A 15825-nucleotide genomic window follows, 5' to 3' on the forward strand; every position below is an offset into this window, starting at 1 on the left:
AATGTACACCCAAAGCATCAAGAAACAAGCTTTAAATGCTTACAATATTTTTTAAACTAATAATCAATTTCTCACCACTAGTTGAGTACATGTTTTAGTTCAACAGCTAGTGCTGTTACTAGAGCGAAGAGAGAGGATCAATCTGATCAACTAACAAAGGTTCCAATTTGTGCAGTTTCAGGAAAAATAAAAGCACGTGATATTTCCCAGATTTATAATTTAAAAATTTTATAAAAAATGAAAAGTAGAAAAAAAACTCCCTCCCGAATTATTAAAGCTGATGCCCCCACAATCCTCTAGTCAGCTAAAATGGTTTCTGTTGATTTTGCTTTAGATTTGTCCTCAGCATCTCCATCTTTGAGGCTAGTTGTGGCTCCAGCAGTGAGTATTTCAGAGAAAAATAGCAAAAAGGAAACAAAATAAGAATAAACTAAGTTTCCTTGCAAGCCAGCACAAAGGAGATTTAAAGCCTGTTCTATAAAACCACATGCTTCTCCTTTTATGAAGACAGCTCCTTCAAAAAGGTTTCAAAGGCCATAACTGAAACAGAGTGACAGTTTCAGCTGATGTTGAGATTTTAGGATTCAGTGCTTTCTATTCGTTTTAAGTAAATTTAAAAAAAAAGTTTTTAAAAAATAAGACAAGTTGCTTATGTACACAAAAATATTAGAGATGCATTTGAAAATGTTGTACCTGCCAACAATTGTTACAAATAACCCCTAGGATTACTGTAATTGAAAGATTAGAGTCACAACATATTCATCCTCAAATATAGAGTATTTATAGAATTCATGATATTGCTTTCACCACCCTCACAGTTTCTTAGCATATTACTCTTCTATTATATGTGCCTTTCTTTTAGAGTCTGATTTTTTTATTTCAAGCTCCTGTCTTTTGTATTTTTTGGCTGGGCTGGATAGTAAATTAAATAAAAACATATTTAACATTTTCATAGCTAGCATTTTTACAAACACTGACTCTCACAATGGTACTGTGAGGTAGAAAGTAGTATTTTCCCCATTTAACGGATGGAGAAACTGGTGCAGAAAGCTTAAGGAACTTGTCCAAAGTCACTGAGAAGAGCCAAGCCTAGAAATCAGGATTTCCCAGTTTCCCACTCCCTTGCTCAAACCCTCTCTAAAGGAAACTGCTAATTAGCCCCCAACTTCACTTCCAATACAAAGTAATCCATAAAACACAATCTAATCTCATTTATTAAGTGTCCTTATACCCAGCAGGCACTGGTTTGAAAGATGTTCCCTATTGGTCAAAGTACTGTATTATGGAAGTCTGTTGAGTAAAATGGAAGAGCCTTTCAAAATTATCTCTTTACTTTGTTAGTCCACAGTGCCAAAGTACGTATAGGCTACTTTATTCATTAAAGTGCTTAACACGCTCAATCAATCCCCTGATTACAGAAGTTATATACATTCCTTCAGAAAGTCTTCAGCTAAGTAGGAACAGCTTGTGGTCAGAAATGACCAAATCCTGGTTTCACTCAAATCCATGCAAGTTTTGCTACTGATTTTAGTTGGAACAGGATTTGCATAGAAAAAAGAGACATGCAAATGCTTAGGCACAATTCAGTCAGAATGCATATTCTTTTCTAGTGCAGCAGAGACAATACAAAGGCATATATAGTATTCCATATCCGGGAGTTCCAGAGAACCTTGCAGGGATAAATATCTGTCTCCAAAACATTTGGGAAGAACAGAATATGGCAGCTAGGTCTCCCATTTTTCAACTCAGTTAAACAAATCAGAAAAAAATTGCTCTTTCATCTGAGGTTGTAACTCAGTGCTCTAACGCCAAGTAGCTGCACCAAGAGTTGAGGGCGCTGAGCCCACCTCCAACTGGGTCCAAATGTTTTAAGTGAATGTATTAGAAGGCTGGGGTAGAACACAATCTAATACAAATAACTAATAGGTTGCTTCATCCATGTTGTCGTCACTACCAGCACCAAAATCATCTCCATCTTCAAAATATGAAGCAATGTAGTCATTTTCCTAAATGAAAACACATTAGTGATGACAAAGTATTTTGATATATAATATAGCTGAGATAATTATTAAATGCGGTTATTAAATGAAGCAAATTGCCTCATAATGCTAACCAGGAGAATACAGTATGATTTTGAAAGAATAAGGAAGGAAGGTGTACCCCTGCACAATTGGATGGGAGAGAAAAAAGGGGGGAAAAAAAACCAACGTTTGGGATATGTAATGGTTGATCGTCTATGTCTGGACACACCCATGGTGCCTCTATCACTTTCTTTCCTCAAGGAGCTACAGTTGCCTAGTTGTCCAGTCCACACACCAATGCAGTCTGAGTTACAAGCTGCACCTTGTTTTATTTAAAAAAAAAAAAAATCTTCTGTTTTCAGATGCCAACAGCCACCATAACATTGGGGAACTGAGACAAACAGTTTGAAAGCACATTACGAAAAACTGTCATAGGTCTTTGTAAAAGTATCACCACGAACTTGCTGCACTTTTGACATGCACGGTTAGTGACAGGACTCACCCCTAACTGCTGAAACAAGATTTCGCAATATTTTGGTGATACTGACAAATCTAACAGAACCTATTAAAATCAATCTCAGCAGTAAGAAGCATAATTTGCATCTTATCCACGTAATAGTGGCTCTCACACCAACTTTCCTCTAATGCAGAACAGCTAACAACTCTGCTGGCACACACTTGGTTCCAGTCATCATTTCTTTCACCATATTCACCTCTGACAAAATAGGTTTTGATAGAGCTAGAAAAGCAACCAATACCTCTTCATGTTCCTCTTCATCATATTCTTCTTGTTCATTTGCTGCTTCTTCTTCACCCTCTTTGTCTTTTTCTTTCTCCTTTTCCTCATCAGACTTTTCTTCTCCATCGCCTTTCTTTTCCAACTCCTGTCACAAGTTATACTCCTTAACATGTTCTGCCAACAACATACCCTCCATGCCATCAACATGTAGAGTTCAGTTTTGTTGTACTGCAACTAATAATAAGGCAACTAACCAAACAATGGTGTAGAGATAACAGGCAGTGTTAAAATGACAGGATTTTCCTAGGACTTACTAGCTCAAATACTGACCATTATGTCTTTAGCATGTGTGGTGTAGTACCAGTGTTGAATTCCCTTCCTCGTTATCTTAAGGTAAAGTGGTAATTAGTTGTACAAGCACATGTGGTGCTTTATAAAACAAAGAACGCCACATAGCACCTGCTTCAAAGTGCTTATGTACTAAATCAGACAAACCAAACACAAACCAACCAACCTAGAGCAACTGTGATGCTGACAGGTTACTAGTTTTTGGATGCTGGCAGACCAGCTCAGATGAGAACAATGGGGCAATTTACTTTTGTGTGAATATCAAAAAGCCAATTCATTTGTTAGTATAGATCAAAAGAAAATACTAATATTATTGTATATGCTTATCTGTTTCCTGTGATTGCTATATTTGTATTTAATTAACCCTAGAAGAATAAAGTGTGTTATCATTTAAATGTGAATTTACTTGATATGGAAAACTAATGAAAACAAGGTTACTTTGCAGTAACTGTTGTTCTTCGAGATGTGTTGCTCATATCCATTCCAATATAGGTGAGTGCATGCCCTGTGCACTGGTTCCCAGAACCTTTTTCCCCTTAGCAAGCCTCGTAGGGCTGGCTCAGGCGCCCCCTGGAGTGCCGCGCCCATGCCGCGGTATATCAGGCGCCACCGGCCCTGCGGGCCCTCAGTCCCTTCTTTCTGCCGACTCCAACAGCGGGGACGGAGGGTGGGTATAGAATGGATATGAGCAACATCTCGAAGAACAACAGTTACTGCAAAGTAACCCTGTTTTCTACTTTGAGTGATTGCTCATATCCATTCCAATATAGGTGATTAAATAGCCATACCTTGGAGGTGGGTAGGAGTCAGCCTCTAGCTACTCTCATCAGCACGGCTCTGCCGAAGCCCGCGTCCTCTCTCGCCTGCTGCACGATGGCGTAGTGGGACGTGAAGGTGTGGACTGACGACCAGGTCGCTGCCTTGCAGATGTCCTGCAGGAGCACCCTTTCCAGGAGGGCCGTCTACGAAGCCTGGGGTCTGGTTGAGTGTGCTGACACAGCTCCTGGAAGCAGTACCTTCGTCCGCTCATAGCAGGTCCTGATGCAGGCGGAGATTCGCTGGGTAGAGACAGGTGAGCCCTTCATCCGGTCTGCCACTGCCATGAACAGCTGCGTAGATTTCCGGAACGGCCTCGTCCACTCGATGTAGTAGGCCAAGGATCGTCTCACGTCCAGCGAGTGCCATCTCCGCTCCTCCTCTGAACCATGCGGTTTAGGAAAGAACACGGGGAGGAAGATATCCTGGTTATAATGAAACTGGGACACTACCTTCAGCAGGAAGGCTGGGTGGGATCTCAGCCGCACCTTATCTTTATAAAAGACGGTGTAAGGGGGCTCCGAGGTCAAAGCTCTTATCTCCGAGACCCTCCTAGCCGATGTAATGGCCACCAGGAAGGCTACCTTCCAAGAGAGGATGAGCAGCGGGCATGTAGCCAAGGGCTCAAAGGGGGGTCCCGTCAGAGTGGCGAGGACTAGGTTTAAATCCCAGGGAGGCACCGGGTCGCGGACCTGCAGATACAGCCTCTCCACCCCTTTAAGGAACCTGACTGACATAGGGTGCGAGAAAAACGACCTCCCCTCCATCCCTCCTTCAGGGAGGCCAGTGCTAGTCCCTGGAGCTTCAGGTAGAGCAGGTACTCCAAAATCACCTGTATGGGCGAACAGCTCGGAGGGATACCCCGGGACTCCGCCCAACAGGTAAAGCACTTCCACTTGGCCCGGTACACCACTTGAGTGGAAGGCTTTCTGCTACCCAGCAGAACCTGTTGGACCTGCACCGAACAGTCTCCCTCCCCCTCCGTCAGCCAGAGAGTCTCCATGCCATCAGGTGGAAGGAGTCCAGGTCCGGGTGCAGCAGGCAACCTTGGTCCTGGGACAGTAGGTCATAACGCCTCAGGAGTGGTCCATCGCCACGCCGATACAAGTCCAGCAACATGCTGAACCAGTGCTGTCTCGGCCAGGCTGGGGCGATCAGGATGATATCCGCTCTGTCCCTCTTGATCTTCAAGAGGACTTTGGGCAACAGCGGAATGGGGGGAAACGCGTACATGAGGGCCCCCGTCCAGTCTATGAGGAACGCGTCGGAGATGGAGCCCGGCTCGCGACCCCAGAGCGAGCAGAACCTCAGGCACTTCCTGTTCCAGGATGACGCGAACAGGTCCATTTGGGGAACACCCCACTTTTGGAAGATAAAAGTTATCACCTCCGGGTGTAGTGACCAGTCGTATCGGGGTAGAAACGACCTGCTGAGGCGGTCCACCTTGTCGTTCCCGGGAGGTGAGAGGCAGATATGTGGAATGCCTGGCTGTCGTGGGGGACCTGTGGAGATTGTCTATTATGGCAGCCATTGCCTCAAAACGAGGTTGTGGGAGGAAGGCTCTGGCCTGGGTGGCATCCAGGGTGGCCCTGATGAAGTCTATGTGCTGCACCGGGGTGAGCGTGGACTTCTGCTCATTGATGAGCAGCCCCAGTCTGGTGCATGTCACGCAGGTGAGTTCCAGGCTGTTCCTCACGTGGGCCCTGGACCTGCCCCGTATCAGCCAGTCGTCCAGGTAGGGGAAGATCTGGACCCCTCTGCGGCGCAGGTGTGCTGCCACCACCACCATACACTTTGTAAACACCCTGGGGGCAGATGAGTGGCCAAAGGGCAGGGCCAAAAACTGGAAGTGGCAGCCAGCTACCACAAACCGGAGGAAACGTCTGTGCCCGTGGAGGATGAAGATGTGGAAATATGCATCCCTTAAGTCGAGGGCAGCATACCAGTCCTCTGGATCCAGAGCAGGGATGATGGAGGCTAGGGAAACCATACGGAACCTGAGGCGTCTGATAAATTTGTTCAGACGGCGGAGATCTAAAATGGGCCTCAGGGCCCCCTTCGCCTTGGGAATGAGGAAATATCGTGGGGGATATAACCTTTCCCCTTTCCTGTGGGAAACCTCTTCCACAGCCCCTCGGAGGAGGAGCGAGTTCACCTCCTGTATGAGGAGTTGCTTGTGAGAGGGATCCCTGAAGAGGGATGGGGTAAGGGAGAGTCTGGGGGGAAGGCCATGAGTTGAAGGGCATAGCCCCTGCGGACTACACCGAGGACCCAGTGGTCTGAGGTGATGTTCTGCCACTCAGTGTAGTATGGCCTGAGTCTGTGGGCGAACGGGGTTGGATCCAAACGGGATGGTAAGAGTGCCACCCTCGGGCGCACCATCAAAATTGGCGCTTGTTGTTGTGCTCCTTGGATGGGCCTTGTTGGGAGCCCGTTGAGGACCCTTGGCGGTCATGCCGGTTAGGTTGCTTATATCAGTCCCGACCCCTCCTGGGTTGAGAGGGTCTGGGAGGTGGTCTAGGGGCAGGCTGGGGCTGGCGTTGGGCCTGCGGGCAAGACTGATGCCTCGAGGCCCGAGGGGTGTAAAGCCCTAGAGATTTTAATGTAGCCCTGGAATCTTTTAGGGCATGCAGTTTGTCATTAGTCTTTTCAGAGAAGAGGCCAGCACAATCGAAAGGCAGGTCCTGGATGGAGTGCTGGACCTCTGGAGACAAACCTGATGACAAGAGCCAGGAACACCGCCACATCACAATGTCCGAAGCCATGGCTCTGCTGGCAGTGTCTGCTGCATCGCTGGCCATTTGTAAAGACGCCCCTGCCACTGCAGCACCTTTTTCAACCATGGTGAAGTCCGCTGCCTGGTCCTGTAGCAATCTCTGCGCAAACCTCTGCAAGGAGGACCAGAGGTTCAGGTTGTATCTGCCGAGGAGCGCCTGATGATTGGCGATCCTCAGCTGCACGGCCCCCGTAGAATAGATCTTGTGGCCAAAAAGGTCTAATTTTTTGTAATCCTTATTCTTGGGGGTATTGCCCTGGGACCTCTGCCTCTCTCGTTGGTTGGCGACATCAACAACGAGAGTTCCCGAGGCAGGGTGGGTGTACAAATACTCGAACCCTTCCGCAGGGACATAGTATTTCTTCTCGGCGCCCTTGGATGTAGGGGCAACCGAGGCAGGGGTTTGCCAGAGGGTCTTGGCCAGCTTCAAAACCCTCTCATGTACTGTCAGGGCGACTCTGGACAGCCCTGCTGACCCCAACACACCAAAGAGGGGGTCCTCCTCCTCAAACAGCTCCTTGAGTTCCAGCTTTAAATTACTGACCACCCTCCTCAGCAGCTCCTGGTGTGCCCGGAAGTCTGGCAGGGGTGTTCTATGGTCCCTGGCGGCCGCATTGTCAGGGGAAAAGGATTGTGGGAATGGCCCCATGGAGGGACCCTCCCCAGGGTCTGATTCCTCCTCCGAGAAATGGCCCTTGTCTGGCTGGCTTGGAGTGGGGGTGCTGGTTGGGCCACTAAGGAGTGGACCGACACTGTACCCTGGCCCATCTGGGTCCCCCAAGGTCCCCAGTATGGCCACTGCCAAGGTCCTTGTGACCATGCTGGTGCCGGCATTGGTGCCAACTGTGATGCCTCCTGATGGTGGGCACAGGACCCCGAGCCGCTGGATCGATGCTTATATTTACGGTTGCCCGCCCTGGAAGACGACCGCCGCCTCTGCGCTGAGGTCTTGCGACAGCGCTTCCCCCTTGGGGACTGGGAGCGGTGCCGGCTCGGTGCTGGCTCCAACGACCGTGATCGGCGGTGCAGTGCCGTCGCTGCCGAGTCCTTCGGCACCGGGATCCTCGCTGGACTGTGGTCCAGGGATTGGGACCGGTGCCGTTGTGCCTGTTCTGGTGCCGGAATCCCCACTGGTGCCGGGGATCTGGACTGGTGCCGAGCACATTGGGTCTCGTCAGGTGCTGGGATCCACGCCGGGCTGCATGCCGGGGATCTGGACAGTGCTGTGCTGGACTCCGTGCTGGGGTGCTAGAGCTGGAACTGCGACCCCCATGCGAGGCGGAATTGTATCAGCGTCGCCTCTTGCGTGAACTTCTCGACCGCCCTCAGTGCCGCAGTGTCAAGGAGCTCGACGACTCGGTGTCGGAGCTGGGAGGGGAGCCCACACTCTTTACCCTCCGCGACCGTCTGGGGGGGACTTCGACTCCTGTCTCTGCCACCTACCGGGGCCACCCAGCGCAGGTTTACCCCAAGACGCTGGTCCCTGCGCCCTCGGCTGAGGGGGAGACGGAGGCGTGAGCATGCCCATGAGGGTGCGTGCCGCAGCGAACACCGCCGGCATCGACGGCCCTTGTAGGGGCGCTCCCCCACCCCCAGGAGTTGGGGGAGGCTCCCTGCAGGGAGATGCAGGTGCCGGAATAAGCTCCACGGCACGCAGGTGGTGCATCTCCTGACTCCCCCCAGGCCGGGCGGGTGGTGCGGGGGAGTCCTGGCGCGTGGTGTCCTGCCGCTTCTTCCTTTTCGGCACCGGGTGTGTCAACATCGGTACCGGTGGAGCGCTCCGCGCTGAGGAGACGCTCGGTGCCGCAGGGGAATGCGCCGGTTCAGAGTCCGGCCGAAGCGCAGACTCCATAAGTATGGCCTTCAAACGTGCGTCCCTCTCCTTTTGGGTGCGTGGTTTGAAGGCCTTACAGATTTTGCATCTGTCCTTTCGATGCTGCTCTCCGAGGCAGCGGTCATGAGGGTCACTCAGCCGCAAGCAGCGCAGGCTTTGAAGCTGGTTGAGCCAGGCATAGCCCAACCTCAAGCCCGAGGACTATCTAACTGCTTAACGTCTAACAACTGTGCTACTTAACAACTAATTAACAGTTCACTTATCTAACCACAAGGATACAAAGGGGATGCTACTTGCAAGAGCAAGAGGCAGATGTTCCAGGATCCGTCACAGGTGGAAAAAAGGAATTGAGGGCCCGCAGGGCCGGCGGCGCCTGATATACCGCGGCATGGGTGTGGCACTCCAGGGGGCACCTAAGCCAGCCCTACAAGGCTTGCTAAGGGGAAAAAAGTTCCGGGAACCAGTGCACGGGGTGCGCACTCACCTATATTGGAATGGATATGAGCAATCACTCAAAGTAGAAGAATTGTTTCTGGCTATCACATTGTGTTTACATTTTCTGTAAATGGCCCATTAAATTGGATTGAGGCCTTGACTGTAAATCAGGGGTTCTCAAACTGGGGGTCAGGACCCCTCAAGGGGTCATGTCAGCCCTGTACATGGCTGACAGCCAGAGCCCTTCAGATATGGGTGGCTGGAGAGCAGCGGTTGCTGGCCGGGTGCTCTGAAGGCAGTGCCGTCCCCAGCAGCAGTAAGAGTATTATGGCATAGGGGTGTGGGTAACATGGCATGGAGGGGTTGTCACTTTTGGGGTGGGGGGTCATTATAGCCTGAAATATTTTCAAAGGGGGTCCCAGAGGAAAAAAAGTTTAAGAACCCCTGCTGTAAATGAAGACATGTTGACTTCAAAGAATGGATCGTTGTGCGTTCAACAATGGGAAAAAAAAAAAAAGTACCCTGAGAATGATCCTGCATCTTTGAACCGCTTGGATTCTGATAGGGGGAACCTTAAGTGATAGGATGGAGGTCCCCAAAGCCATTTTGGAAACCCTGAGGGACTTATGGAAAAGAAGCAAACATTACATCTTTGCATCATTTGGACTACAAACCCTAATTCACCTGTAATGTATTTTATCTGATTTAATCTCTCAACAACTCATTTCTTTTTCTTAACGAATAAATCTTTAGTTCGTTTATTAGAGAAATTGGCTTCAGCGTTGTCTTTGGTGAGATCTGAAGTATACCCTGATCTGCATTAAGTGACTGGCTGGGGCTGGAAGAAACGTGTGTGATGAATATTGGTTTTAATAACCTTTCATAAAGTCCAGTTTGTCTGGGTGGTGAATTTGGCTGGTGAGCCTAAGGGGACTGACTACCTGTGGCTCCATGGTGAGATTAATATAGTAATCCAGGAGCGCACATTTGTTACTGGCTTCGTGAAATCTAATTATAGAATATATCACCAGTTTGGAGTGTCTGCCCTGTTTTCTGACAGTTTGACCTGTCAGGTGTGAGCCATAAACCAGGCACTGTGACAACAACTCTGCCTCTCACCCTCATAATACAATGGGATGCAACACATACTTCCACAATTATGCTCCAAATTTCCTTCCAGTTTGCCCAACCATTGCCTGCAAAAGCTTCCTCCACACGCCCTCTCTTCTCAACTCACCTTGTGGGTTTATTTGCAACATTGGTAGGTTGGGAGGGCACTGATAGACCTCTCCTTCCTTTTAGGGGAGGCTCTTGCACCTAGTTCTCTTGTTGTGGTCTCTTCAGAGCACCCCACTGTTCAGTTAAGCCACCATATCCTCCTAGTGAAAATGAGCAGCCTTTGTTCAAAGGGCCAGAAAGAAGCAGTGTATAGAGGGGAATCCCCATAGAGTTTGGTGACTGAGAGAGAGTCCTCATCCCATCTCTTCAGACACACCATAGTACAGAACAGTCATGTGTCAGCAAGACAAGGCCAAAGAAATGGCTAAAGTGAGAGATGTCCCACCCAGTGCAAGATGATACAACAGCTATTGAATTCGCTTTCTGCAGCTTGTATTGCACAACAGAGGCTATACAGCGAAACTGCATCTCCTGCATCAAGTAGGTCTTACCTCAATTTTTTTCAGCACATCCACATTACTTTTGGTTGTGTCAACTTTTGCCTTTTTCGTTTTCTCAACTGCTGAAGCAAAATAATAAGTTACTTAACGTACCTTCAGATTTCTTACAGAGATAATATACTTTACTCACTATTAGGGTTTACAGCACTGTTAGCATCTGTCATGGCAAAATTACTGTAACATCTGTGCCCTATCCTTGCTTTACACTTGCAAATCCTTTACCCTCCACTGAACTGCAATAGCCCAATTTATGTAAACGATGCACTTTTCCCTAATTAGGGCAGATCTGCAACTCAGCTTTGAACAGGCATTTGTCCAAATTGTGATATTCAGCTTCAGTCAAATAATTTTCAAACAATATACATATTATTGTCATTTTCCATCATTTTAGAGATATTAGAATATCAAATATCATTTTAATCTAAATATAATTTAAATTCTTGTTCAGCATATGTATCTTCAAGATCGTAGTAGGTGTTTGTAGCTGGCTGGAAGTGCTTACTTTAAAACACCCTGCCATCTCAACAGCTGTTGATCCAGCTGAGAGAAGGCTAAGTGACTTTTGCTGACTCCAATTTACTTATTACCTGGATTTACCTGGAAGTAGACGTGGACCTCTAGGGAGAAAAGATAGGGTGGTGGCTAAACTGTCTTGATATATAAATCCTAGGTTAAGCCTGTAGAGAAGGCTTGAGATTACTTTTACTTTATTTTATTCTTTGTTGATAAAGCCAAACTCCACAAAGGAGTGAGCTTTTAATTCTACATAGGTACACGGACTTTGTTTTAAACCAAGGCATGTAAGGGCCGTGCCTACAATATCACTGTAGAATAATGGCTCCTAAGAAATGGCTCCATTTTTGGGATGACAAAGTAGACACTGAGCAATCTAGGCCCTAATTTTCAGAAGTGCCAAGTCCCATGTGACTTTCCAAAAGTAATAAGATGTTTATGGAAAAACCAAGAATAGAACTCAGCTCTTCGGATCCCAAGTCCTCTGCTTTATCCACTAGACAATGCTTTTCAAATGGGAATATAGCATTAATTACTCTTTATGTGATAACCCACGACAGCCAAACTGCAAAATTATAGAGGTGGCAGTCATCGCTCCATAGGAGAGAAGGAGTTGAGATGTTCACTTGCAGTAGGGATTCTACTTCTTTGTCTTGCATGATGAGCACAATGTAATCTCCCCAATCTTACAGACTTACTCTTCACTTATTGAATGATGCAGATAGAAAATTTATAGAAAGTGTTGGAGGCTGAGTGGTTTTTCGAGTACACTGGGTTACAAGCTGGTCCTGTTTTATTCGGACTAAAATTTGAGAAAAGACTAAAGACTGTCAGAAAGATAATACATTCTATTACATAAGAAGCATTTGTTGTTAATGTTGCTGTTCACTTGAGTACTTTATTTAGACAGGAATGCTGTGACAACAAGAAGGAAATATTATTTTAAGCATACCTCTAAAAATCCAACACCGTACATCTTTGACGCAAGTGGAGCTGCTATGTAATAATTTATGAACTATATGTTGACCTAATTATAGGGATGCTTGTTTCTGAATACACTGGTTTTGTTTTATAGAGGGCTTTAAGGAAAGCAAGCAGGAAGGAAACCGAATGGCTCAAAGTAAGCCACTTCTCCAAAAACATTTGACGGTTTGTTAAAACACAATGCCATTAAGGAAAAGGCCTGGAAACCAGAAGATCTAAAGGACTATAGCCATTTTAAAAAGAAACTCTCTCAGGAGAGGATTTTTTTTGGGGGGGGAGGGGAGTTAAGGGGGAGGGAGTACAGGGAGGGTGGGGGAGAAAGAGTTGTTCAGGGGAACCAGACGGACATACTTGCTGGGGTGTCTGAAGCAATTAAGGTCTGCCTAAGTCATCTTTACAGGATTGTAGGGCTGTAGGCAACATAGACATGCTTGTAAAACTATTATTTTAAAATCCTCTCTCTCTAAATGCTTTGTCCCTACTGTTAAAAATAAATAATACTTTGGTTCTAATGTGACTGGTTACTACATACATAGATTCCCAAAAAGGGCAGAACCAAAGTTGCCAAACCCAGTTGCACCTGCTGAATGAGCATGGTTGAAACACAGCATGATATAGCAAAGGGCATGGTCAAAGAGTGGGAGAACTACAGCCTGAGAGGTAAAAGGCATGAGGCCTGAGACATGATGGTGCACTCAGAGCCAGAAAGGGACAGAGGTGCAACTAGCCCTTTAAGCATGTCAATATCATTATCCAGAAGTAAAAGTCACTCCCAATAACATATGTAGCTAGAATGGGCAAAGTAAGATGAGTTGGATTTCAAGATAGAAAAACTGACTTGAGCAAAGACGGGGGTGGGGGGAAACAACCCAAAACTACTAGTGATCAATGGCTCCATGTCTAGCTGGCAACCGGTCACAAGCGGAGTTCCCCAGGGGTCGGTCCTGGGGCCGGTTTTGTTCAACATCTTTATTAATGATCTGGAGGATGGGGTAGATTGCACCCTCAGCAAGTTTGCGGACGACACTAAGCTGGGGGGAGTGGTAGATACCCTGCAAGGTAGGGATAGGATACAGAGTGACCTAAACAAACTGGAGGATTGGGCCAAAAGAAATCTAATGAGGTTCAACAAGGACAAGTGCAGAGTCCTCCACTTAGGAAGGAAGAATCCCATGCACAGCTATAGACTGGGGACCGACGAGCTGGGCAGCAGCTCTGCAGAAAAGGACCTGGGGGTAACGGTGGATAAAAAGCTGGATATGAGTCAGCAGTGTGCCCTGGTTGTCAAGAAGGCTAATGGAATATTGGGCTGCATTAGGAGGGGCATTGCCAGCAGGTCACGGGAAGTGATTATTCCCCTCTATTCGGCATTGGTGAGGCCGCATTTAGAATACTGTGTCCAGTTTTGGGCCCCCCACTACAAAAAAGATGTGGACAATTTGGAGAGAGTGCAGCGGAGGGCAACCAAAATGATTAGGGGGCTGGAGCACAGGACTTATGAGGAGAGGCTGAGGGAACTGGGCTTGTTTAGTCTGCAAAAGAGAAGAGTGAGGGGGGATTTGATAGCGGCTTTTAACTACCTGAAAGGGGGTTCCAGGGAGGATGGGGCTAGGCTGTTCTCGGTGGTGGCAGATGACAGAACAAGGAGCAACGGTCTCAAGTTGCAGGGGGGAGGTCTAGGTTGGACATTAGGAAAAAGTTTTTTACTAGGAGGGTGGTGAAGCATTGGAATGGGTTACCTAGGGAGGTGGTGGAATCTCCATCCTTACAGGTTTTTAAGCTGAGGCTTGACAAAGCCCTGGTTGGGATGATATAGCTGAGGTTAGTCCTGCTTTGAGCAGGGGGTTGGACTAGATGACCTCCTGAGGTCCCTTCCAACTCTAATATTCTATGATTCTATGATTCTATGATACCACCCTCTGCCAAAAACACACACATTTGACTTCATTATAATGTGTTATCTAGATTATTGTTCTCAGAATATGCCAAGATGATGTGTTAGTGACCACCTTTCTACAAACCTCTGCAGTGGATGTTTTGAAAGGCTTCTATACTACCCTTGCTGCTGTTTAAATGTAGTTTGCTTGTTTTTTAAAGGGACCTGTATCTTTCTTATGCTCACAGAAGTTAAACTGTTCAACTGATTTTTGTTGCTGAGATCAAAGAGAGAAAATGGACATTTTTGGTGCAAGGTCAAGTATGAAAAATGTCAGCCCAAGAGAAAATGGAAAAGTTGTGGCTAATCAGCAGTGAACTCTGAGCCTATGTTTATGGTCATCGTTTAGTGTCACTCTAGCAAAGGAACAAAATCAGCAGCTGATTTTCTTCGGATCGGAGAAAGCTAATTAATGGCTCAAAGTTTGTATAAATACAGAGCTAATTACACTTTTGAACAACAGCTATATATTGATTTCTTCTTTGGCGTTCTTGCAAACAAGTATTTAATTTTCAGTAGAATGCTTGCACTCTACCTTTAGTACCATGCTTCTCACTGAGCCTCTTAAAAGAAACAAAGGTTCCAACTGAGCCAGTCTCCATGACTACTGTATATTCACTTCTCTGTGTTCTATTTTATCCTTGAACTGAAAGATGACACACAAAAGACTGTGACAGAGGGGAAATGAAAGTAAATATTTATACATGAACACATGTAGGTACCATTCAAAGGATTGCTTCACATCAACAAAACAACAGTTCACTAGAGAAAAATCAGAATAATAGTCATGCATACTGGGAAACACTGAAAAAAAATCAATACGTTTTATGACATTTTTTAGTGAAACTTAAACTCCTTTTTCTTTAAGAGCGACCAATATCAGCTCTAATGGCTGTTAAAGGATCTGGTTCACAAGTCTGTCAGAGAGAGCTAAAAAATAAACAAAAAAAGGAAATGGGGGTGGGAAAAAAAAACAGAAGTTATACTAAATCACATACAAAAACTAAAATAATCAAAAGAGTCAACCAAATCACAATCAGGAAAACAAATAATGGAGTGTGGGAAAATGGTGGTTAAAGATGTTTGAAAACTTCTGAAAGCATCAAAAAAAGAATCCGCGTATTTTTTAAATAAGTGCTACCTCATCAGCATTCAAAAATAAATTAGTATGAAAGGCAGGAAATACAGATATACCAGCTCTAAAAGTTTATTACTATTTTCTTAAAATATCAAAATTTAATTTTAGTAGTTCTGAAGACGTTTTATAAAACAATAGACCAGTCAAATAACATTCAAAAATTACAAAAAAAGACAGTCAAAATTTTTCAAAAAATTATTTTCTCTGTTTTATCTTCAACTGGCTCTACCCATAGTCTTCCTCAGACCTAATTGCTAGATATTGAATGCTCCTTAAAACTAAGTCAACTACCTTTTTTGGTCTTTTTCCTTGGCTTCATCTCTCTTGGGAGTCTTCTCCAATCTGCATAAGAAATAATTGTAATACACGGGAACTATAATTTATTTGTATTACATTAGCGCCCAAAGGACCCAAAGAGGGCTGGGGTCCTATTGGGCTTGGTGCAGTGCAAATATAGGCCCTGATCCTGCAAACACAAAGGCTCACATTTTTAGTATGCAACTAGTCCCAGTGAAGTCAACAGCACCATCTGTGGACTTGAAGTTAAGTCCTAATGTACAGAGTTACAGAAACAGGCCCATATTCCCTGAAGAAGCAATTGAAGTT

The 15825-nt window shown here is 46.1% G+C and overlaps 1 protein-coding gene across 5 annotated transcripts in view; it reads right to left on the minus strand.

Annotated features, from left to right (window-relative positions):
* Positions 1 to 1108: 1108 nt before the first annotated feature.
* Positions 1109 to 15825, minus strand: part of POLR3G (RNA polymerase III subunit G) — a 30219-nt gene continuing 15502 nt past the window's right edge. For 2 of the 5 annotated variants that reach the window (XM_067569254.1, XM_067569255.1), the window contains exons 5-8: positions 15511 to 15561; positions 10640 to 10710; positions 2780 to 2934; positions 1109 to 2006 (exon numbers count right to left, since the gene is read on the minus strand). In XM_067569254.1, the coding sequence (XP_067425355.1) occupies positions 1907 to 2006; positions 2780 to 2934; positions 10640 to 10710; positions 15511 to 15561 (377 nt within the window). In that variant the 3' untranslated portion in view covers positions 1109 to 1906. The remainder of the gene's footprint in view (positions 2007 to 2779; positions 2935 to 10639; positions 10711 to 15510; positions 15562 to 15825) is intronic. The other 3 variants (XM_067569256.1, XM_067569257.1, XM_067569258.1) reach the window with 3 other exon arrangements.

This window comes from Emydura macquarii, unplaced genomic scaffold (assembly GCF_026122565.2).
Source record: "Emydura macquarii macquarii isolate MOO-44397 ecotype Brisbane River unplaced genomic scaffold, CSIRO-AGI_Emac_v2 contig_2897, whole genome shotgun sequence".
Lineage (NCBI taxonomy): Eukaryota > Metazoa > Chordata > Testudines > Chelidae > Emydura > Emydura macquarii.